This window comes from Monodelphis domestica, chromosome X (genome assembly GCF_027887165.1).
Source record: "Monodelphis domestica isolate mMonDom1 chromosome X, mMonDom1.pri, whole genome shotgun sequence".
Lineage (NCBI taxonomy): Eukaryota > Metazoa > Chordata > Mammalia > Didelphimorphia > Didelphidae > Monodelphis > Monodelphis domestica.
Window position 1 is genome coordinate 36,093,341 of NC_077235.1, and position 24,256 is coordinate 36,117,596.

The 24,256-nt window shown below is 42.2% G+C and overlaps 1 protein-coding gene across 1 annotated transcript in view; it reads left to right on the plus strand.

The window, feature by feature from the left end:
- Positions 1 to 2,665: 2,665 nt before the first annotated feature.
- The window catches only part of IDS (iduronate 2-sulfatase), a 29,202-nt gene continuing 7,611 nt past the window's right edge, over positions 2,666 to 24,256 (plus strand). The window contains exons 1-7 of the mRNA XM_007507266.2: positions 2,666 to 3,029; positions 3,448 to 3,584; positions 5,390 to 5,567; positions 10,345 to 10,433; positions 13,676 to 13,876; positions 15,134 to 15,304; positions 22,547 to 22,673. Of these exons, the coding sequence (XP_007507328.1) occupies positions 2,885 to 3,029; positions 3,448 to 3,584; positions 5,390 to 5,567; positions 10,345 to 10,433; positions 13,676 to 13,876; positions 15,134 to 15,304; positions 22,547 to 22,673 (1,048 nt within the window). The 5' untranslated portion in view covers positions 2,666 to 2,884. The remainder of the gene's footprint in view (positions 3,030 to 3,447; positions 3,585 to 5,389; positions 5,568 to 10,344; positions 10,434 to 13,675; positions 13,877 to 15,133; positions 15,305 to 22,546; positions 22,674 to 24,256) is intronic.

Here is a 24,256-nt window from a genome sequence, read left to right on the forward strand (position 1 = left end):
GATAGTCCTTGCCCTCAAAGTGCTTACAGTCTAATAGAGTTGGAACAACATGTTTAAAGATATATTTATTTGTACAATAAATATTGATTAAGTGCCCACTTTGTTCCAGGCACTCTGATAGGTGCTGGGGATATAGAGACAAAAATTTAAAAATACTCCCTTCCCTTAAGGATCTTTCATTCTATTGATGGAGGAGACTATATGTAGGTAAGTATAATGAGACAGAATGTAGTAAGAGCCAAAGAGAGAACCAGATTAAGTGGCCTAAGAAAGTTTGAGGAATGAGAGAGTATCTTCAGCTAGGTGAGATCCCAGGATGCTCAAGAGGGCATGGCCCCTGCCTATCTTGTTTATTAACTTCTGTATCCCTTCCTGTGCTAAGCACAGTACTCGGCACAAAGTAAGCCATTCCTAGTTAGGGATAAGGGTTGGATTTCTAATTTCCTTTGTAGAGGAAACTTCCAGATGAAGAAAGGACCATATCCAAAGCAGGATAGCATCATCTCTGCCACTTATATTCTTAGAGACCTGCCTGGACCACTGAGAAATTAAGTGACTTCCCAGGATAACTGCCAGTATGTGTAAGAGGAGGGCCTTAAACACAGGTCCTCCTGATTTTGAGTCCTTGGCACATCTACTATGCCAAGGTGATTCTCTTAATTAAGTTAAATTATTAAATTTACTTATTCAATTTATTCAAATTCAATTTGCTTTCAGAATGTCAGATTGGCCACTAACTCATAAATTGAGATTTGTAAATGACATTAATTGCATTTGCATATATATAGTTGACCAACTGGCAAGGTTCTCTTTCACAAAGAATTGATAAGAAAAGCTCCAATGGGAGCTATAGGCTAATAAGGTTATCAGACACAAGTATGGAAAGAGGTAAGAATGTAAATAAAGTGTATTTAAATAAATATAGAACACACTCCATAAAGTGTATAAATAAGTGAATAAAGTATAGAATGAACGCCACTACCCAGAAGGGACAGTGCCTTGCTCATTGGCCTGAAAACAGCCTTGTCTGGGCCAAACCAATAGGCTCTTTCTCCTCCTCCTACTCCATTGCACTCCCCAGCCCTCCATCTCCAAGACCTTCCCAAGGGGTCTGGCTTATATCTTTTAGACAATTGCCTGTCTAAACCACTAGGTTTCTATTGCAAAAACTCACCTGCCTAAATGTGTGGCCTCCTAGTTAGGTAGTTGGAGTGGTGCTGTGAAGATCACCAGATAGAGAAACAGGAACCTTGGGCTTTTCCCAGCTCTATGATTTAGTACCATTTGTACCTTTGGTCAAGTCACTTAATGTCTAAGCCTGATTTGTGGAATGAGGAGCTAAACGGGATGAATTAATAAGGTTCCTTCCAACTCAATCCTATTCTGTCCTGTGACCTCATTCTTTGTCCAATGGAAACATGTTGCTAAGTCTCCTGTGGATGGTCCGTCCAAGAATTTTTTGAGCTAAGCATCTCCACTTGGCAGGCTTTGCCCAGCAACTCACACAGAACCTTCTTGGAAAAGAGATATGCTTTTGTTAAACAGAATCTCTTAAAATGTAGATGGATTTCTTAGGGGAGACTTTAGCTAAAAGATAAATATGTAAATCGTTGTTTATCAATGAGGGGGGAAATGGCTCACTCAGAACTTTTTCCTGAGGAGTTCATTTGCTCTGATAATTCATTCAAGAGACTGAGTCACCCCCCCCCTCCCCAATCACTGTACTGTAGGCTGAATGTCAGGAATGTGGCAGATCAGTGGCTCTGAAAGGAAATCTGAGAGTTCAAAAGGATTTTCATAAGAATACTACATTTAAATTTCTAATATGGTAAATATCAATAGCTAGAACCAACACAAACAAAAGCTCTTTGTGGGGTGGGTCTTCAATAATTTTTAAGAGGGTAAAGGGGCCCAGAGACCAAAAAGTTTGAGAACCTCTGCAGAGACAAGGGAGGAGGAATGCTAGTGGAGGACTAGATGTAGTCTGAGATCCCTTTGAGCTCTGAGATTATGTCAAAGACCACAATATTTCCCTGGGGCCATTTTTCTGTGATAGCAGCAACTAGTATGCCCCCTGCGTTTTTGTTGTTGTTCAGTTGTGTCCCGTCCCTTGGGACCCCATTTGGGGTCTTCTTGGCAGAAATACTGGAGAGGTTTGCCATTTCCTTCTCCAGCTTGTTTTACAGATTAGGAAACTGAGGCAAACACGGTTAAGCGAGTTGCCCAGGCTTACACAGCAAGTAAGTGTAGTGTCTGCGGCCTGATGTAAATTCGGGTTTTCCTGACTCCAAGTCCTATCCTCAGTGCTAGCTTATTTCTTTTTGTTCACTTTTCCCAGTCAGCTCAATGCTAATATTATTTACACGCAGGGTGGAAGGGTGTGCATGTGCGCGCGTGCTGCATTTATTACCCAGTGTGTCAGGTGCCTGGGGTGTGTGTAGGAGAAAGTAGATAACAGAAGCGTTCATTTCCTTTTTCTCCCGGTTAGGCCTGCTGCTGCCTGGGCCTGACTTTTTTCCCTGGGGTTCTGGTGCCCAGGTTCTCCCTGCACTGGCTCCCGAGGAGTTCTGGGCCGGAGCCAGAGCCCACCTCTCCCCTCATTCCTCTCCTAACGCTTCGCTGCCAGTGGATAGATCGGTAAAGACACGCCTTCTTTTTTCAACCCTACAGGCTGCTAAACCCCAGTTCCGACCCAGTTCCCTATAGCTAGCTGGGCACTGGGCGCAGGCGCGGCCCGAGGGGGGGCGGAGCCAGTTGAAATTCACTGTAAAAGTCGCGTGTTCGGCCGCACCTCTCGAACATATCCTAGAGATTGGAAAAAAATTCGTTGTAGGCTTAAAGCGCCGAGATCCAGACGGAGACGAAGGGCTAGAAAAGGACGACAATGCCGAACCTGGGCCCGTGGTGTCTGGGGCTCACGCTTTCGCTGGCCTTCGTGCCTCCCCTGCTGAGCGCTCCTACAACTGAAGGCCCAGGGTACAGGAAGCGCGAGAATCCGTTGGACTTGGTCGGGGTCGACTATTTGAGAGGTGCTGCGGCCGAGCTTGGGCCCAGAGGGGGTGGGGGTGGGGTGGATGGAGGGACCGGTGGGGTTGGGGGAGGCCGCCACTGTACGGGTTAGGCTGTGGAGCTGACTGGGCCCCGAGGCTCCGCCCCTTCCCGGCCTGGACCAGCCCGTTTCTCCTTTCTCCTCCCCTTTTCTCGCCCAGCTCCTCTCACCCGGGTGGAGGGAGGGAGGGACTGCCCCCCTCTTCTCTACCTCTCCGGGCTCTGCCCCGGCTGCATCCCCCTCTTCCCTTCTGCCTTGATGTCCAGCCCCACCCCATCTCCTCCTGCATTGAGTTAATCTAGCCTTCTGACGTTGGGCCTTTCAATCCAGGGGACACAACTTGTTACCAGACAGGGCTGGGGAAATAATAGGTGTTGCCCTCTCTTCCCTGCCCTTAGATGGTCTGAACGTTCTCTTGATCGTCGTGGATGACCTTCGGCCTGCCCTAGGCTGCTATGGAGAGGTTCTCGTGAAATCTCCAAACATTGATCAGCTGGCCTCTCGGAGTGTGGTGTTCCAAAACGCCTTTGCCCAAGTACGTTAATAGAGCTGGCATCATTCTTATTTTTCTATAAGTTGGCCACCCAGCTGACCTGTGACCATTTCAGCCTCCAAGCTCCAACTGCAGGCCGGTGCTGAGATAAAAGGCAAAGTGGCTGGTTCAGTTGGGTTTGGAGGAATTTGTAAAGAATATTAACTCTAGCCTCTGAGTATTGTATCAGATCTTTAGGATTTCTTCTCAGAAACTCAAAGTGGGACCATATACATAAAGGAAAAATTGCTGGGGAGAGAGTATGTGTCTCTATTATAACATCAGAATGTTTTAATGGTATTATTCCAGCTAGTGGAAATTACACTTCTGGAATAAGAATGGGGTCTGGTGGAAATAGCTCTGAATCTGTTGTCAAAGGACCTGGATTCAAATCTCCTCTCTGCTATTTACTGTGCTACTACAGGTGACCTTAGAGCCAAATTACTTAATCTCTCCAGGCCTCAGTTTCCTCCTCTATTAAAGGAAAGGAGTTGAATGAGGTGACTTCTGAGTGTCCAGCAACACTGGACTGAGAAACTGAGGTCTCTCCTTGCTCTAAAAATCTGCTAAATCACTTGTTTTTGGTCTAGATGAGTTGCAGAGATGAAAAGACCTTAAGTTGAAGAAAGGAGTAACTTCTGTAACTTTGTTTTAGAAGAGTTACCTGTTGCAATTAAAGGTTATTTGCCTATAAAGTGGTACTTAAACTCAGGTCTAAGGCCATCCCTCTATCTGGAGTCAGGAAGATTCTTGAGTTCAAACCTGGCCTCAGATACTTACTAGTAGGATGATCCTGGAGAAGTCACTTGAGTGCTGACTGCCTCAGTTTCCTCAACTGTAAGATGGAGATAATAGTAGCCCTTTTTTCCCAGGGTGCTTAGTTCTCTCACAATTTGATCAATATGGAAATGTTTTGCATGCTTATACATGTATAACCCAGATCAAATTGCTTATCCTCTCAGGGGGAAGGAAGGGAGATTTGGATTTTATATTTTTGGAAAATGTATGTTAAAACTGTTATTACATAAAATTGGGAAAATAATTTTTTAAATGAAAAAGTGTTTATCCCAGTGCCTGGCACAGGCTTTCCTTCCCTCTATTCACTGTTACACTACAGTATCCCTCAAATCCTTTTTGCTCACTCCTACCTAAATAAGCACTACTCCCTGACTTCATTCAAAAACTCACTGGAGTGATCTTAATGCTCTTTTGGTTTATGAACTAGACAAAGGTCCTCTAAAGGTCTTGTCTGAGCAGGAAGGTAGGGCTCAACTCAGAAAAGAGATGTTACATGCCTGGCATATAGCAGCAGTTTTATAAATATTTATCCAATGAATGAATGAATGAATGTTGCTGGACACTGACTTACTACTGAGCCTTTGGGGAGCTTAGCTAGTTTCACCTAACAGGCAGGACCTTCTGGTGCTATTAAATTATGGAGCCAGTTTTTGATTGACTGTACTAATGAGTCATTTTTTTTGCCAGTGACATAATTTACTGACATTGAGAAGTAACCAAGCCACTTAAGATGTCACCCATAGAAATGTGTGACATCTGTTAGTGTGCTGCCTTTGATATTAGACTATCAAGTGATGATTAATAGTATTTTGGCTTGAGTTACTAAATTCAGAACATTTGTATAGTTAGGCCAGACACTTTTATTTCTGGGAACTGAGCAGGTAAGAGATCTATATCCCCGAAATGTTATTTATCTTAATCCAACAGATTGTATGACAAAGCTTTACTCCTGGCCCAGAAAATTATTTGCTTCTTCTACACTTTAGTGTTGTTTTCTTTCTCCCTTACAGCAAGCTGTCTGTGCCCCAAGTAGAGTGTCTTTTTTAACTGGGCGAAGACCGGACACTACCAGATTGTACGACTTCAATTCCTACTGGAGAGTACATTCGGGAAACTATTCTACAATCCCTCAATATTTCAAGGAGAATGGCTACGTGACTTTGTCAGTTGGAAAAGTGTTTCACCCTGGTACTGTGTATTTTCAGTGCTCATAAAGTCAAATCTTTTCTTTTTTTCCTTTCTAAATGCTTCAGTGAAGGATTCTCCCTCTAGTTGTTCAGGGTTATTTTGCACAAAGTCAGGTTTTCTAAGGGCTGGTTGTGGTTTCTTTGTAGTCACTTTTAGATCCAAATCAAACAGGTAAGTCGGGTAGCTTGAATTCTAGACCTAGCTTGGCTACTCACTAGAAATTTGACATTGCCACTAGCAATATTTTTCATTTGACATGGAAACTCTAGACCAGGGGTTCTCAACCTTTCTAATGCCGTGACCCCACAATACAGTTCCTCATGTTGCAGTGACCCCAAACCAAAAAATCATTTCGGTGGCGACTTCAAAATTGTAATTTTGCTACAGTTCTGATTCGGAATGTAAATACCTGATATGCATTATGTATTCTCATTGCTACAAATTGAGAGGTTGAGAACCGCTGCTCTAGATTTTGGTTCTGCCATTTTTGGATGTTTCAGTTTGATGCTTCTTTAAGCAAGTGACAAGGGAATTCTTTCTCTTTGAGGCTTGACAGTTCTAATAAATTCAAGCAGTTTTTAGAATTTCTTGAAAGGCATGTAAGTTTTCTGTTTGGTCATAGTTTGAGGGGCCTCTGAGGCTGTTTAAATGATCCCTCCTTGGCATATTTCAGAAAGCAGTGCTTTTTTATAATAGATACCTCACATTATTCTAATTTTTCTGTCTTTTGACTTTGTTCTAATATCTTCAGGGCTAGGGTAGGATACTTTCTCATTTTCTATTTCATCTTTGCTAGATCTTAATCTGTTTCTTTTATTTTTGTATTATGATTTTTAATTATTTTTTAGATATTTAATTTTCCCCAATTACATATAGAAATAATTTCCAAAGTTTTCTTTTAACTTTGAGCCTTGAATTCCCCCTCCCCCCACTGAGATGCTAAGCAATCTGATAAGATTTTACATGTGAAATCCTGTAAAGCAATTTTCCATATTAGTCCTTTTGTGGAAGGAAACTTTTAAAAAATTCAGAAAGTGAAAAAAGTTTGCTTTGGTCTAGATTTAAACTCCCTCAGGAAGCACAAGGTATTTTTTTAGCATGAGTACTTTGGGATTGTTTTGAATCATTGTATTGTTGAGAATTGCAAAGTTATTCACAATTTTTATTGTACAAGATTGTTGTCACTGTGTACACAGTGTTCTCCTGGTTCTGCTTACTTCACTCTGCTTCAGTTCATGTAAGTCTTTCCGGGTTTTTCTGAGCTCTTCCTGCTTGGCATTTCTTATAGTATCATAGTATTCCTTTACAATCATATACTATAACTTATTTAGCCATTCCCCAATTGATGAGTCTCCCCTCAGTTTTTGATTCTTTGACCCCACAAAAAGAGCTGCCTTACATATTTTTGTATATGTAGGTCCTTTTCCTTTTTGTTTTTTATCTCTTTGGGTTATGAACCTAGTAGTGGTATTGCTGGGTCAAAGGGTATGTACTGTTTTATAACCCTTTGGACATAGGTTGAAATTGTTCTCTAGAATGATTGAATGAGTTCACAATTCTCTCAACAATGCATTAGTGTCTCAGCTGACCCATATCCCCTACAAATTTTGTCATTTTCCTTTTCTAACATAATAGCTTGAGAGGTATCAAATGGTACCCTAGAATTGTTTTAATTTGTATTTCTCTAATAGTGATTTACAACATTTTTTATGACTATAGAGAGCTTTAATTATTTTGTCTGAGAACTTCCTATTCATATCCTTTGACCATTCATTTGGGGAATGACTTTGTATCCTTATACATTTCACTCATTTCTCTATGGATTTGAGAAATGAAGTCTTTTTTAGAGAGACTTATAAAATTTTTTTACCATTATAATTACTGTGTATTACTCCTCATACTATTCCCCCCACCCCATTTATCCTTTTCTCTCTCCTTTCATTCACTCCATTCTTAAAAGTGTTTAGCTTCTGACCACCATATCCCCCAATTTTCCCTTTTTTCTATCAGTCTCCACCTTCCCTTATCTCCTTCCCTTCCTATTTTCCTGTAAGATAAACTAGATTTCTATACCTAGTTGACTTTATATGTTTTTCCCTCATTGAGCCAATTCTGATGAGAGTAAGATTCAAGCACTTTCCTCCCCATGTCCCCTATCTTCCCTCCACTGTAAAAGCTGTTTCATGTCTCTTTTATGTGAGATAATTTACTTCATTCTTTCTTCCTTTCTCCTCCCAATGCATTTCTCTTTCTCACTGCTTAATTTTATTTTTTAGGTATCATTCCATAATGTTCAACTCACACCCTTGCCCTCTGTCTATGTAAACTACTTCTAATTGCCTTAATATTGATAAAGTTCTTAGGAGTTACAAGAATCATCTTCCCATGTAGGTATGTAAACCATTTAACCTTACTGAATGTCTTTTGATTTCCTTTTTCTGTTTTTTTTTTAACTTTTTATGCTTATCTTGAGTCTTATGTACGAGGGTCAAATTTTCCATTCAGCTCTGGTCTTTTCATCAGGAATGTTTGAAAGTCATTGAATACCCATTTTTCCCCCTAAAGGATTATACTTGGTTTTGCTGAGTAGGTGATTCTTGGTTGAAGTCTGAGGTCCTTTGCCCTGCAGAATATCATATTTCAGGCTCTTTGAACTTTTTATGTAGAAGCTGCTAAATCTTATGTTATCTTGACTGAGGCTCCACAATATTTGAATTGCTTCTTTTTGACTGCTTCTTGCAATATTTTCACCTTGACCTGGGACTTCTGGAACTTGGTTACAGTATTCTTAGGAGTTTTCCTTTTTGAGATCTCTTTCAGGATATGAGGGGTTGATTCTTAAAGTTCATATTTTACACTTTTTTTAGAATATCAGAGTAATTTTATTTGATAATTTCTTGAAAGATGATGTGTAAGCTCTTTTTTTTAATCACGGTTTTTGTATAGTCCATTCATTCTTAGATTATCTCTCCTGGATCTGTTTTCCTGGTCAATTGTTTTTCCAATGAGATATTTCACATTTTCTTCCATTTTTTCATTCTTTTGACTCTGTTTGATTGTTTCTTGATGTCTCATGGTGTCATTAATGTCCACTTGCCCAATTTTAATTTTTTGTGTATGATTTTCTTGAGAGAGATTTTCTACCTCCTTTTCCATTTGGTCAGTTCTACTTTTTATGAAGTTCTTTTCCTTATTTAATTTCCTAGTGGCTAATTCTACCTCTTAAAAGGTATTTAATAAAAATTTTTTCTTAAAAATTCTTCTCTTCATTGGATTTTTGTGCCCCTTTTGCCATTTGACCTATTCTGGTTTTTTTTTTAAGTATTATTTTCTTCAGTATTTTTGGTGCCTCCTTTTACCAAGCTATCTACTCTTTTTTCATGATTTCACTATATCATTCACATTTCTTTCCCCAGTTTTTCTTCTGTGTGTCTTATTTGATTTTTCAAATCCTTTTTGAGCCCCTCCATTAATTCTTTTTGTATCTGAGACCTATTCATATTCTTCTTGGAAGTTTTGGATACAGCAATATTGACTTTGTTGTCTTCTGTTGAGTTTGTATTTTGGTTTTCCCTGTCACCAAAATAACTGTCTGTGTTGAGTTTCTTTTTAAAAAAATATTATTTGCTCATTTTCCAGCCTTTTTTTGTCATTTAACCTAAAAAACTGTGAAAGTTGGGCTCTGTAACTGTGGTGAAGGGAGCACTATTCCAAGCTTCAGGTTCTTTATGCAAGATTCCTTCTGAGCTGGCTTTGGGGATCTATATTTTCAGTTCTTCCAAGATGGTACAATGTAAGAAGAAGTATGTTTAATACTCTCTCAGCCTGTGCTCTGGCCTGTAAGCAACAAGCCTTTTTTCTACCTTACAACTGTGATCAGGGTCCCCTGCTTCCTTGAAGCTGCAAGCAGTGGTGTGCTAGTGCTCCTACTTGCCCTGGGTCCATGACCCAGGACCGTGACCTGAATCTGCATATGAGTAATGAGATAAGAGTCTTGTACCCAGACCTAGCAAAAGGACCCCTGTAATCTCCTTCTGGGCTGTTAGTTATCTGACCCTCCCTACACTTACTGTCTGTGGCTGAGAGCTCTGGACGCCTATGCTGATGATTCATCTACCTCCAAGGCTTCCACCCCATGGATCTTTCATGCCAGGCTCCTAAGTTGTTTGGGGCTGAAAAATTATTTCACCATATCTTTTTGTGGGTTATGCTGCTCCATAATTTGTTTTGAGGCATCGATCTAAGTTGTTTGGCGGGTAATTTGGTAGAGATCAGATCGGTTTGTGTGCCTTCTCTACCATTTTGGCTCTGCCCACCCCCCATCCCTGCAGTTGTTTCCTTTAGATATAGCTCAAGGAAGCTTTCTATGAATAACCTCAATCTACACTCATAATTCTTTTCCATCAGGTTCTTTGGGCACTTGTGCAGTATATCCTATATTGTTTAATTATTTGTTGGCAGCACATTTATCTTGTCTCCCCAACTAGATTGTAAATTATATCTCCTAGAGTGTTTTCATAGGACTGAGCACCCAACAGGCACTTAACAAAAACTTAGACAATTTGGATGTAGGTATCAGGAAGTGAATCTCTTTATAGAATCAGAAAGGGACATTAGAGATCATTTAGTTTAATCTCAACCTTCCTCAAGCTGTCTGAAAGATGAGGAACTAAGCTCAGAAAGAAGAAGGAGGGGCTTGTCTTTTTGTATACAACTCCTACTTTTTCTGGACCTTTGTAAATTCTGTTTAACAATTTTTTTTTTATTTTTCTTCAAGGAATTTCTTCTAATCATAGTGATGATTTTCCATACAGCTGGTCTGTTCCACCTTTTCACCCCTCCTCTGAACAGTATGAAAATAGCAAGGTAAATATGTGAACAGATCAGTTTGAAGAGTACCAGCTTTCTTTCTTGTCTAGAAACTGCGTGTTTGGGCTAATTCCAATGTATGCTTTATTTTAGACATTTAAAAAAGTTTATGATACAACTAAATTTACTGATTTTATGTAAATATTCATATATACATATGCATGTACATATTGAAGTATAAATCTATATATAGACAGTCTTTTTTTGAAAGCAAAAACACAGTACCCCTCTATCCTTTTTTCCCTTTAGCTTTTCCTAAAGTGCAGGTCCAACAATGTTCCACACTCCTCCTTCCTCCCTCTGCAAAACCCCCCTAAACTAGTGTTTCCTCATCACCTCCAGGTTCAAATTGAAAATCTTCTCTGGCATTCAAAGCCCTTTATAACCTAGTCTCTGCTTCCCTTCCTTGAATCAGGCCCTCCATTTCTTGACTCTGGGTGTTTTCATTGGCTTCCTCTCAAGGCTGGAGTGGCCTCCCTCCTAATGTCCATTTCCTGGCTTTCCTGGCTTCCTTCAAGTCCCAGCTAAAATCCCTCCTTCAGTAGAAGCTTTCCCCAAGCCCTCTTAATTCTAGTGTCTTCCCTCTATTGATTATTTCTCATTTATCCTGGCTGTAGCTGGTCCGTATGTAGTTGTTTGGATGCTGTCTCCCCCATTATACCATTGGCTCCTCTAGGGCAAGTCCTAACTACTTTTGTTCTTCCTTTTATCTCTGGTGCTTAGTACAATGTCTGGCACATGGTAAGTGCTTAATAAATGCTTAATGACCACATCAGGTCAGCCTCAAAGGTAGCCACATTCTAAAAGATGCTACACCCACTAGACCATCCTGATATGATGGTCTAGTCTACAGTAAAGTGCCGTGATAGGAACTGTGGGGATGTGGAAATAGATAAGCCATAGTCCTTGTGCATCCACAAGCCCAAAAGGAAGATGGCGTCTATACAAATGACAAGAATGAAAACAACTTCTAACAGTGTTGTGAGAGGTAAATAGAAGGGACCTTATCCTAACATATTAATGTGTCGAGTCTTGTTGCCAGATGGGCCACACACATTAGACAGCTGGATTGGAGAAAAGCTAATGGGAAAGAAATAGAGCTCCGCACTGAGTCTCTTTCCCCTTAGTTAAAGTGAAGGAGTGCATCCCTAAGGCTGCTTGTAGCTCTAACATATTGGGAGAAAACTTGGGGGTGGAGTCAACTTATTTTAGTTTGGGGGAACAACAAATCTGTACTAGGGCCCTGACCTAAATTAGAAAATCAAATGGAATTCTGGGGAAAATGACTGCCCAGAAAAATTGTGAAGGTTGAAGACTGTAACATTGAATTTTTCTTTTTTCTCTCCTTTCCCCCTTCTTTCCCATAGTACTTGAAATGAGACAAAATAATGCCACCCTTCTCCCTTTTGTGGAGGCTTGGATTAGTATTTCACTGCCCTCTAGGCCTTACCTAAAGACATGCGGCCTGGAGACAGAAAAACAAAAGGTTTTCTTAAAGCAGCAGGCTCATCGGTGTAACCAACACTGTAGGCACATAAAGGACTTGTACTACCCACTAAGGCAGACTCTCTGAACTTTACTGTTGATGTCCTGGCAGCAAGGTTGTGAAACTGACTTTTTGTGTTCAGGAGAAAAGTGTCTCTGCCACTCAGCAATCACCATTAAGCCTCAGTACCTAAACACTGATGACAAAAAAAAGAATGGGGGCAGACCACATGTAGACAGTGACATAGCACAGGATAGAGAGAGTGTAAATGGGAGATCATCTCAACAGGAAGGTACTCAAGGCCTCTTGCAGAAAGACCGAGAGGGCAGCAGGCAGAGGTGAGGAGATATAGCATTCTAGGAATAGAAGAAAGACCTGAGGGGCAGCTGGGTGGACTGAGAACCAGGCGCAGAGACAGGAGGTCCTGGGTTCAAATTTGGCCTCAGACACTTCCCAGCTGTGTGACCGTGGACAAGTCACTTCACCCCTGTTGCCTGGCCCTTACCACTCTTCTGCCTTGGGACCAGTACCCAGTATTGATTCCAAGATGGAAGGTGAGGGGTTAAAAAAAAGAAGATAGACCTGGACTCAACAGATGGAGGGTACAGAATAGCAGGTGCCCTGTTTAACTGGACCACAGAGTTTGTGGACCTGACATTTGGGAAAGGGACAGATTCTGAAGGAAGGGCTATAAATGTCAAACAAAGCATTTTAAATTTGATCCTGGAGGTGCTAGGGAGCCACTGTAGTTTACTGAGTCTGGAGGAGTGTGATATCGTCAGCCCTGTGCTTTAGGAAAATCATTTTGGCAGCTGAATGGAGGATGGACTAGAGAGATAAGAACTCATGCCTTGTGGCCGATTTGGCTTGCAGGGAGAGGCAGCAGTACTTGAAACAATCTGGTAACTGAGAACAGTTGGCATTCCCTTATACTTTCTATTTGTTGAAAATCCAGAAGTCCCATGAAAGGAGAACACAACTGATCCCAGTAACTGCCCTTGTTGTTTCTTATGGAATAATTCTCGAGTCCCCATTTTTGTCATCTGCATAGATTGTCCCCTTGCATTTTGCTTGGGCCTCTTTCCATTTAGATCAGCACTGGGGGGAAGCTATCTACAAGAAAATGGATGGGCAGCAAAAACTTTATGAAATGAACAGTTCAGAGGAATATGATTTCATTAGTGTGAGTGCTCCCTTCACTGATATGGAGAACGCCACTGCTCTGACTCAGGACAGTGCTTTAGGCACCTGCGGTGGCCAAACTGTTCCTTACCCTGAGTCCAAACTTGTCTTGGGCCTTTCCTGGCTTAACTAGTCTCATCTTTGGAGAATAGACACGTAACTCATCCCAGGAGGCATGCCCGAAGTTTTTTAGCTTGTTGTGGGACCAACTGGGTTTTACATGGATGGCAGAGCTATGGAGAACCAGAGTTATCTATCCAATTTGGACTGACTGGTAGCAAAAGAAATAATTCCTCATTGGAATTTGGCTTCTCATTAGCTTAAGCAGATCCCACAACTGAACAGACTGATTTGATGGCAAGATGTTCTTTAATAGCGATAATAATAACGGATGACATTTATAAAGTTTTATAAAGCTGATTTATACAAAATTTATAAATTTATAAAGCTGATATTTATAAAGGTTTGCAACGTCCTTGGCATACATTATCTAATATGATTCTGTAAGCATTAGTGATTTTTAGTCTATTACCTGATATTTAAAAATCTTAACTATTTTGTTCTGTGAAAGACATGTAAAGGTCAGGATGAAGAACTTCATGCCAACTTGATTTGCCCTGTGGATGTAGCTGATATGCCGGAAGGTACCTTGCCTGATAAACAGAGCACCGAAGAAGCCATACGATTGCTAGAAAAGATGAAAAGAGTTGATGACCTTTTCTTTCTGGCTGTTGGCTATCATAAACCTCACATCCCATTCAGATACCCCAAGGTAAACAAGTGGACGAGAGTTGTCCCTCAACTCATAAGTACTGTTTATTTTTCTTTTCCAAAATGATGGCTTAGACTTCGCTCAGTCTCTTGAATCACTTTTTCTAAAGCATTGATTGCATTCAGCTAGAAGGCAAGCAACAGAGATACGGGGTTAGGTAGTTTCGAAATGGTCCAGAGAAGAAGAGAATAACTACTTTGCTGGGGTCATGATTAGCTTTAAATATGGAATGTGTTGTCTATGGGGAAAAACAGACTGATTTCTAACACGTTGAGGCTGTTCGACACTTAGTAACCTGGTAAATACTGGAAGAGATGGCCGAGGGGCCACATCCAAAAAATAGATTGCAGAGTTGAAGAAACCTCTCAGAATCGGTTCATTTTCTTTTCTTTCCCTGAAGGATTTTATTCTCTTTCTTTGTGCTTAGTGAAAAAATGTTGAGTTTTGACAGTGAGAGAGCCTTAGAGAAAGGTGCCAGAAGCAAGAGGCAAGACGGAAGAGATAAATGATGAGCCTTGGGTAGCAATTCTAAGGAAACTAGACTGTTCTCAACAATCAAAGTATTTCTCTGACCTTGTCAGCCCCGATAACTTGAGCTAAAGGAAGCATTGGAACCTTGGACAAATGTCATAGCAAATTAAAAAAATAGTATATTTATTTGTCAGAGTTTACTCACTTTAAAACGTGTTTTTTTTATCATCCCCGTTTCTTCCAGGTGAGCGAATACTCTATCCCTTTTAACTTTCTGAAGAATGGTTCTTACTCTGAGAGTTATCAGAAAGCATGGTCTTAAAGTTTGACAAAATTGTCTTGTTTTCACTGGTTCTAGGGATTTTGCCTTCATAGCAAGAAATTTTCCTGACTATGTTATCATTTCTTCCCTCTTGCCTTGCACCTTCCCCTTTTATAGCTCTCTTTTTGCACAGTGGGCCAATGGGCTTTGTGTTTTCCTGAAAGGCCCAGGCTGTGGAAGGCCCTTCCTGGGCCTTTTCCCAGACTGGGAAGGATTTGACAATGAAATCAAATAATAAAATAAAAATCCAATCAAATAATCACAGTTTAATTTTGCCAGTGGTATTTGAAAGATTGCAAGATGGAAGGATTACTGGGATGATCTGAGGGTTGAAGGCCTAACCTGAGGAGCAAATTCTCTGATGAAAGTGATAGCAAAATCCAAAGGGTTAGATATGGGTCTGTTTGTAAATAAAAATGCATATGGAGAACATGACAACTCTGTGGCTTTTTCTTCACTCCAAGGAATTTCAGAAGTTGTATCCCTTGGAAAATATTACCTTGGCTCCGGATCCTCATATCCCTTTTGGACTACCCCCTGTGGCCTATAACCCCTGGATGGATATCAGGGAGAGGGAAGATGTCCAGGCTTTAAACATCAGCGTTCCTTATGGCCCAATTCCTGCAGAGTTTCAGGTACCAAAGACTTAAAAATATGTTTATTGTCTTTTTTCACTGTACAGTCTTTTCCTTCCTGCTCATTCATTCCCACCATGGAACCCTTCATTGTGACAAAGGAAAGCATGTAAGCAAAACCAGTCATAGTGACTGTGACTGGCGACAACAACAACAATAAGTAATAATAACTGGCATTTATACAGTGCTCTAAGGTTTGTTAAACACTTCATAGTTAGCTATGAAAGGTTGGTGCTATTAGGATTCCTACTTTACAGATGATAAAACTGAGGCAGACAGGAGTTAAGTGTTTTGCCCAGCTAGGATATATTCGAGGCTGCCTTTGAGCTCAGGTAGTCCTGACTTCAGGCTTGGCATTCTTGTCCACTGCAGCACCACCTACCTATACCGCCATATATACTCAAATTCCTCTCAACCCCCTGCCCCCTACCTCATTGAAAGGAGGTAGGTGTACGCCTTATTATCAGTTCTTCAGGCCCCAAATTGGTCAGTAGTTACTCAGTTTGACTGTTTCTTAGTGTTGCTATTTGGCATTAGAGCATGTTCTCCTGGTTCTGCTGCTTTTATCACAGTTCTTACTGATCTTCTGGCGTTTCCTCAAATTCCTCATTTCTTATAGTACCATGATTTCTTATTAAATCCATATATCGAATGACATTCATGCCAGCCAAACGCCTCCTACAGTTGTCGTGGAAAAGATGAGACCACCTGGATTCAGTGAGATAATTCGATGGCTTCAGAAGTCATCGGATGGCTGGAATCAGTCATTCCTGGCTCACCGCTCTCCAGCGGAATCTCTCCAGGGATCTGTTTTCTTTGAGGATTTGGATCAAGGTGTAGGTGGCAGCTCAGACATTGTGCAGGCAACGCACTGCTGGGACCAGGTCAGGAGGCAGAAAGATGTTGACAGGCTTGAGCGACAGGCTGAATCCAGTGAGATCATTGTAAAGTCTTCCTCTTGATTTAAACAGATGAACTCTCTAAGGATAAAATATGGGAGAGCCGGTTTGGCTGAAAAAGATCTTGGGCTTTCAGTGAACTCGGAAGTTCAGTTTAAGTCCGTAGAGTGATGGAGCAGCTCCCAAAGTCGGCATGCTTCTGAGCTCCATTAAGAGAGGTCTAGCTTCAGAGATAAGTGGGTAGTACTCCTGATAAACCCTGCCTTGGTCACCCCATCTCTGGGGTGCTGTGCCCAATTCTTTTGGCCACAATTGAGAAATGGAAGAGTGTGGATGGGTTAGCCAGTCAACAAACATTTATTTGTTATTTTGCAAACCTTAAAAAAATACTATACTAATGCTAACGTACCATGGTGTTAGGCACTGTGCTAAGTGCTAGGGATATACAGAATGTGATAGCATGGTCTCTGCCTTCAAAGAGCTTAATATGCAATATGACAGACAATAACTGTGCCTATGTGATGCTTTCAGATTTGCAAAGAACTTGACAAATGTCCTCACAGCAACCCAGGCAGGTGGGTGCTATTGTATTCATTTTTACAGGTGAAGAAACTGAGACAGACATAGAAAATGACTTGCCCAGAGTCACCTGTCTAGTAGGTGAAGTTAAATTTGAATTTAGATCTTCCAGACTCTAGCCTCAGCTTTCTCTCCACTTTGTCAGCTGATTAGGAGATTATAGGAAAGCCTCCCATAGATGATAGAATTTGAATTGAGCCCTGAAGGAAGCCAGGGAGAGCAAGTGAAAAGGCATGGCATTGGAAGATATGGAGTATTACTTACAAGGAATAGCAAATGGGCCTCTGTCACTGGATTGTTGAGAACATGGTCAAAAAGAGGTCAAAAAGAAGACTAAATTTGATTCTAGAAGTAATAGGGAGCTACTAGAGATTATGAGTGGAGGTAGGGAGGATTATAACGTGGTCAGGACTGTGCCTTAGGATAATCCCATTGCATTGTTGACTAGGAAAAACACAGAACTATTAAATAGTCAAGATCACTCTTTAATCAAGGGAAAGGGGTTCAGCACTAGTAGGCCTCAACACAGAGATGAGCTCCAAACGACTTCACAGAGTTCAAGGACTGAACTCTAGCTGCTCTGGTCACGGACCCCTGGGAAAGCCAACTGTACTAGATTGGACAATTCCAAGGAGCCATTAAAGTTGGGAAGCTTAAATACTTTTCTAGGTGAAACATGGGGGCTGAGGATGACAGGAACAGTTGATTGACTTTACAATGGTAACAAAGGAAAATGAGGAGTTCCAGACAGGAATAACCTTCAAGGGCTGATGCTTCACAATGGACACAAAAGGGAAAGACCCAGCCCAGGGCCAGGTCACCCTGGTAAAGGACTTTGGCCTCAGGGGAGAGACTTTTGGGACCAAAGAGACACTTAACATCTTAAAGTCTATTGTTAGTCTGAGATCAGTGAAGTAGAACTTTCCCTCAGGGAGGAAACTCATGGGATAAGGTCAAACCTTTAAGCTAAATAAACTGGGGATCATTAAATCTTCTAGGCCACAAGTTTGGAGGCTTCTAGATTCCATGTTGGCCACATATAAATGGAAGATGGACTGGACTAGGAAGTGGCTTTGGTCAGGGATACCAGTTAGAAGGCTACTGCAATACTACGTGAGTCATGAGTAGATGAGAGCCCACAGCCAGGTGGCAGCATTGTGAGTGGAAAGAAGGAGCTGTGTGTTAGGCATACTGGGAAGGTAGCAAGCACAAGACTTGGCAGCAGATTGGACATGTGGAGGAATTACAAGAAAGGAGGCAATGCTGAGATTTCGGGGCCTGGTGATTGGGACGGTGGTGGTGCCTTTGACAGTAAGGGGAATCTTTAGGACTTGGAAGGGTTTGGGGGACAATATAATGTCCTGTTTTGGTAGGACATCCAGGCCAACCGCACTATCACATGTGTGCTGGCCGCTGGAATAGCAGAAGTCCAAAGAACCAGGCTAGGTTGGTACCAGGGTGTTTTCAGAAATCTAAAGACTTGAGGCAGATGAGGCCAACGAATCATAGAAGCCCAGATACACACTAGTGGGCCCATTTCAGATCAGGAGGCAAGACACAGGGAGTATTGTGCCAGAGAGTTGGCCTAATGATTCGTTTGCAGTGACTTGCCTCCCTTCTCTGCAAACACTTCAGTCTTATGGCAGCCTTGTACTAACTTGTCACTGCAGGCACTTGTGGGGTCCTCTCTGTCCCTGGATGATTCATTTCCACCTTGGCTAGAGTCACCAGAAGGGTGTTCCCTATTGCTTCCTGCAAATTTCACCCTCTGCCTGCTTTATTCCAGAAAAAATGTTGGCAGCAGTGGCCATAGTGGCATATGGTAACACAGGCCGTAAAGGTAGTTCTAAAGCTCTCCCTCTGCCCCTATTGATTCAGTGTTATATTTATTTATGCTCTCCGAGTGAGGAAGAGAATATTGAAGAAGAAACCTATGGAACAGCTCAGGGTTGGATCTTCCTAGCCTCAAGGACAGGAAGCCAAGAACTAAATCTGTCCTGGGGGCTAGTAGTCAGGGTTGCATGTGTTTCCACTTCCCAACTCAGCTTTTGGATGTATAGAAGGGAGTTGTTCGGCTCTCTGGAATGAGAATTTCCATCCCTCTCCCTTCTTGAGGTGTTTAGTGTCTGTTTAGCACTTTTCACAGAGTTTGGGGGGACAGCTCTGCTTGCAGTGGCCCAAGAACTCTTCTCCCCTCCCCTTGGTTTGTTCTTCCACTTCCATGGTCTTGTCCAGATTCATGTGGCTGTGGTAGGTGATTTCCCTCCATCTGCAAAGGGGGCTCTGCCTGTTCCTGCCTTACTTCTTGGCACTGTGCCACAAATAATCCAAGCAAAGGGAAGTACATATTTGACAAAGAGAAGCTTCCCAGGGGTTAGAGGACCTCCCAGGCCTCTCAGGATGCCAGGTTGGAGAATTCGAATTGGAAGGCACCTCAAGCTATATTTGTCTAGGGATCCCCTCTGCAACATGCCCAACATGTAGTTATCCAGTTTTCATTTAGAGTTCTCCGATGAAACAAAATGCACTTAAAACCAAATGGATGCCTGTTATTTTGCATTGCTGTTACTTAGCGATATGCTGCCCTCCCAGAAAAAAAGCCTATTCTTTCTCTTAGAGCCAGCTGACGATTGGGAAGGTGGTCTTTACAGCCTATCAGAATCTGCTTGCTTTTCCCACCCATTTCTTTTGGCTGTGTCCTATTCAGGCAGACCCTTTTACTTGATGACTAATCATCAGGAAGGTTTTCATAACCTCATGGAGACGAAACCTCTTTCTCCCTGCTGCCTCCCTTTCTGTACTCACATTGCTTTTAGACCGATTTCAGGCCCGGCCCTACTTTCCTCTGCCATCCCAAGTTTCTGAACTCAGTCATTTCCCACACTTTGCTCTCCCTTGCCCTCTGTCTGTAGCAATTGCCAAGCCTTTATCGATTCTGTCCCTCACAGCAAACCCCCTTTCTCTGCTTACAAGGCCAACATCCCCATCAGTTTTCCCACACTATCATTATAGCCCACTTGTTTGCCCCCGCTGCCCTCAGTCTGTCCGATTTCCATTCTGCATTCCACTCAGCTTCCTTAAAATAATTGTCCTAAGCCATGTTATGCAACTGCCTATTGCCTTGAGGAGAAGATAAAAACTCTTCAGCCTGACATTTAAGGTCATCCATAATCTGGCCTCAAGCTAGCCACGTAACTCTCTATTAAAGTCTTTTCCCATCTCAGTAGCATTCTCCGTGACAGAGAAAACAAGCACTCTGACACTTCGGTAGTTCTTCCTTCTCTCCTTTGTCCATTCTCATGATCTCATCCATGTGTGTGGAGCAGTGTGGCCCGCCTTTCTTTGGATCATCTTTGCTCTTTTTCTCCTCAGAATAGCCCATAGGCCTTCTTGGTTTGCCTTGGCTTTCCTTTTTTGGCATTATCTCATTTCTTGCTGTGTGCTGTGCCCTCCAGGGATGACCTCTAGTTCCTTGCTTAGTGTTGCTAGATACCAAGTCAGATAATAAAGTTGAGTTGGAGGGGCCTTAGAAGTCGCCTGGCTCATCATCTTCCGTGGGAAGAAACTAGCCTGGAGGAAGGAAGCATGTTGGCTCAGCTGACACAGCTAAGTAGTGGGAGAAGCCGAGCTCAATCAATGCCCCTAACCTCCCCAACCCTCATCTTCCATCAATACAATACATATCAATACTGTGTATTGGCTCCAAGGCAAAAGAGCGGTAAGGGCTAGGCAATGGGGGTCAAGTGACTTGCCCAGGATCACACAGCTAGGAAGTGGCTGAGGTTAGACTTGAGCCTAGGACCTCCCCTCTCCAGGCCTGGACTGAGCCACCTAGTTGCTCCTTGAGTGCTTTTTACTGCATTTAGAAAGTTTTGTTCATTTGCCCTGCTTTTGGGAGTTGGAAGAATACATAGGGTTGCTAGACAACACCGATAAGAGGCAGACCTATGTGAGCAAAGTATGCATTAAAGAATTAAAGATGAGAAGGAATCTCATTTAGGGACCCCAATTTAGCCACGGCTATGGGGTATGTCATCAGCACGCATATGCTATGAACCTCCTTTGGGGCAATCACTGTGCTGGGCACTGAGCAGAGACTAAAAGCAGTCACTGCTCTCAGGGAAGGTGGAGAGGGCCGAAAGGCACGGACATACTGAAGCATATACAAAATAAGTACTAGGTAGCTGAGGGAGGGAGGAGGGCACTAGTAGTTGTGAAGGAGCTTGGTGCTTGAGCCAATTTGCAAAAAATCCCCAAAGCCCCAAATACAGGCAGAGGTATGGAGAGAGAACGTTTGAGGCATGGCTGATAACGTCCAAAGGCAGGGAGATAAGAGATGGGAGATGGCGTGTCATGGGCGATTAATAGTAGTAAGAAGTCCTATTTGACTAAACTGTATCATGTGTGAAGTGGAGTAATAAAGAATGATGCTGGAAAGGTAGGTTATAGAAGACTTTAAAAGCCAAACAGCAATGTTTTTATTTTAGCCTAGAAGCAATAGGGAGCCATTGGAGTTTATTGAATAAGGTAGTTAATCTGGATAATTATATGCTTAAGGAAGATCACTTTGGCAACTATATGGAGCGGAGGGAGATTTGAGACAGGAAGGCCAATTAGGAAACTGTTGCAAGTCCAGGCTAGAGGTGATAAGTTCCTGAACTAAATTAATGTCTGTCAGGAGGAAAGAGTGGATGAGTGCACGAGATGTCGTAGAGGTAGGAATGACCATCTTTGGCAGCTGATTGGCTATGTGGGGCTAATGGGAGTGAGGAGGTCAGCATCAAACCTGATTTTGTGAATATAAGTGACTACAAGGATGTCAATACCCTTTCCAGAAATGAGGAAATATATTTGAGCGGTGGGGGAAGAAAAAAGATCTCTTTTGTACATGCAGATTTGAGATGTCTATGGGATCCCCATCTTGAAATGTAACAGGTAGTTGGTAATGCAGGAATGGAGCTTGGGAGAGAGCCTGGGGCTGGGTATATCATCAGCATCTCAATGAGAATTCAAACTGTGAGTTGATGAGGTCTCCCTGGAGACAGTCTTTAGGAACACCCACATTTGGGGGGTGGGAGTGAGGAAGAGTTGTCAGACAGGAAGAAAGAGAACCAAGAGAGACTAGTGTACTGAGTACCTGGAGAAGAGAGTGTGCAGAAGGGGGCAGCGGGCAACAGTTGTGTCAAGTGTTCTAGGGAATTAAAGAGGGATGAGGACTACGAAAAAGCTATCAGAGTTGACATGTGAATTATGACTAGGAATTTTGGAGGGAGCGTTTTCTCTTGAGTGATGAGGTTGGAAGTTGAATTGTAAAAGGCTTAGAAGAGATTGATGGGGAAAGTAGAGGTAGGGAGTGAGTGTAGATGGCTTTTCCTAAGAGTTGGGCTGAGAAAGTAGGGGACAATAGCTTGAAGGTATGGCAGCGTAGTGATGGTTTTTCCAGAATGAGACAGATTTTGACATGTTTGGAGACAGTAGGGTAGGGAACATAAGGAAAGATTAATGATTTGAGAGAGTAGTGCAAAAATCTGCTAGAAAAGACAGGAGAGGATTTGCTCAAGAAGGGAGTGAGGGATGATGGCAAAGGCTTGTGAGATGAGGGGGGAGCTTTATTTTCTCAGTAAACTTAAGGTAAGAGGATGATGGAGGGCAGGAAAATTTCTATCATGTTTTAGCTGAGAAAAATAAAGAGCCCAAATTGGTGGGAAGTCTATAAGTGAAGTCTGAATGAGGAATTTTCTCCTTTTTCTTTTTTAATTTGCAGCGGAAAATCCGTCAGAGTTATTTTGCATCCGTCTCTTACTTGGACTCACAAGTTGGTCACCTGTTAAATGCTTTGGATGAACTTCAGCTCTCTAACAACACAATTGTCGCTTTTGTATCTGATCATGGTAAGCATTTTGAAGTGTTCTGGGAAGTGATTCAAAGCTCTGGATTTTTTCTTGAAATGTTTTGTGACCTTGGATTCACTACCTGTGCTCTTGGGCCAGTCCTCTCCTCCTTAGCATTTGTGCTGTGTGCAGCAGAGCACTCCCCACTTTGCCAGCCTCTAACCACATTTCCTTTTGAGCCAACTTCTTCCCTTTAAGGGAATTCTTTGCAGCCTTTTTTTACTCACTGAGTTGCTCCTGATGAGATATAGCCCTTCCCTAAGGCACCGGCCTGTGGTCTTTCTGAGCCAGAGAACAGAGGTGGCATCAGATTCAGGAGCTCCTTTGAAATTGCCCCCCAAACCAAATATGACCATTGCAAGTGGCAAGAACCGTGCAGCACTCCTGCCTTCCCCAGTGTGGGGAGCTAATGGTCCCTCTCAGGGTACTGGCTAAGACATCGCCTTAGCAATTCCAGGAGCAAGCACTCTCCTATTTCACTGAAACAGTAGTCCATCCCTGAAGCTATTAAAAGACCAGGCAGTGTTGATAAGTCAGAAGAAGTAGAAACACTTATTTGCTTGGCATAGGACTTTCTTTTTTTTTTAATTTTTTTAAATTTTTTATTTTTTTTAAAACCCCTACCTTCTGTCTTGGAGCCAAAGGCAGAAGAGTGGTAAGGGCTAGGCAATGGGGGTCAAGTGACTTGCCCAGGGTCACACAGCTGGGAAGTGTCTGAGGCCAAATTGGAACCTAGGACCTCCCGTCTCTAGGCCTGGTTCTCAATCCACTGAGCTACCCAGCTGCCCTTGGCATAGGACTTTCTTAGTGAGCTTCAGGGATCTCTGGTGAGCATGATGCTCAGAAAGGGGAGGAATTAATAGATGGGGAACCAAGAGGTTGATGAGTACATGAGTGTGTGTGTATACATACACCCCCTCCATATCTCTATACACACAAATCTATATACATACACACTTCTCTACATACTCACTCCATATATGTATGTACACACATGGGCAACAGCAGTTGAAGAATGTGTGTATATGTATATATACATGCATATGTGTACACATACGAGTGCGTGCCACATACCTCGTTTCTTTGGTCAGCAAGTTTGGGAACAACAGCTATGTAAACTGATTCAGTGAGGGCTTTTTACTGGTGACCAAGTACAATTTTCTGTTATTGTAGGACTCGTTTTTTCAAAATGAAGATCAACTTGGAGTAAGCTAAACAAATCAAAGGTTTAGTAGTTAGGCTGGAGAAAGCAAACGGAAGCAGGAGTTGTATTTTGTCATGACAGTATGACCCAGTAGAAAACTAAAGAAGCCCTTTGCCGATCACTTCCCGTTATTTCTTCTTTGGAAACTTAGACTCTGGCCATAACTGCTGTCACTCAAGTCCATCTCCAGTGCTTCTTCATGGCATTGGCATTGACCTTCTGTCAATGGAACATCAACCTTGGCATTGCCTAATAGGCTAAAAGGCTGCATGCCTTGTAGAACCATGACATTAGGTGCTGAAGAGAGACTTCTGCAGAGCTATAACAGGAAATGGTGTCAAAATTGAGCCTACCATGATGTCATTCTGCTCCTGTAATT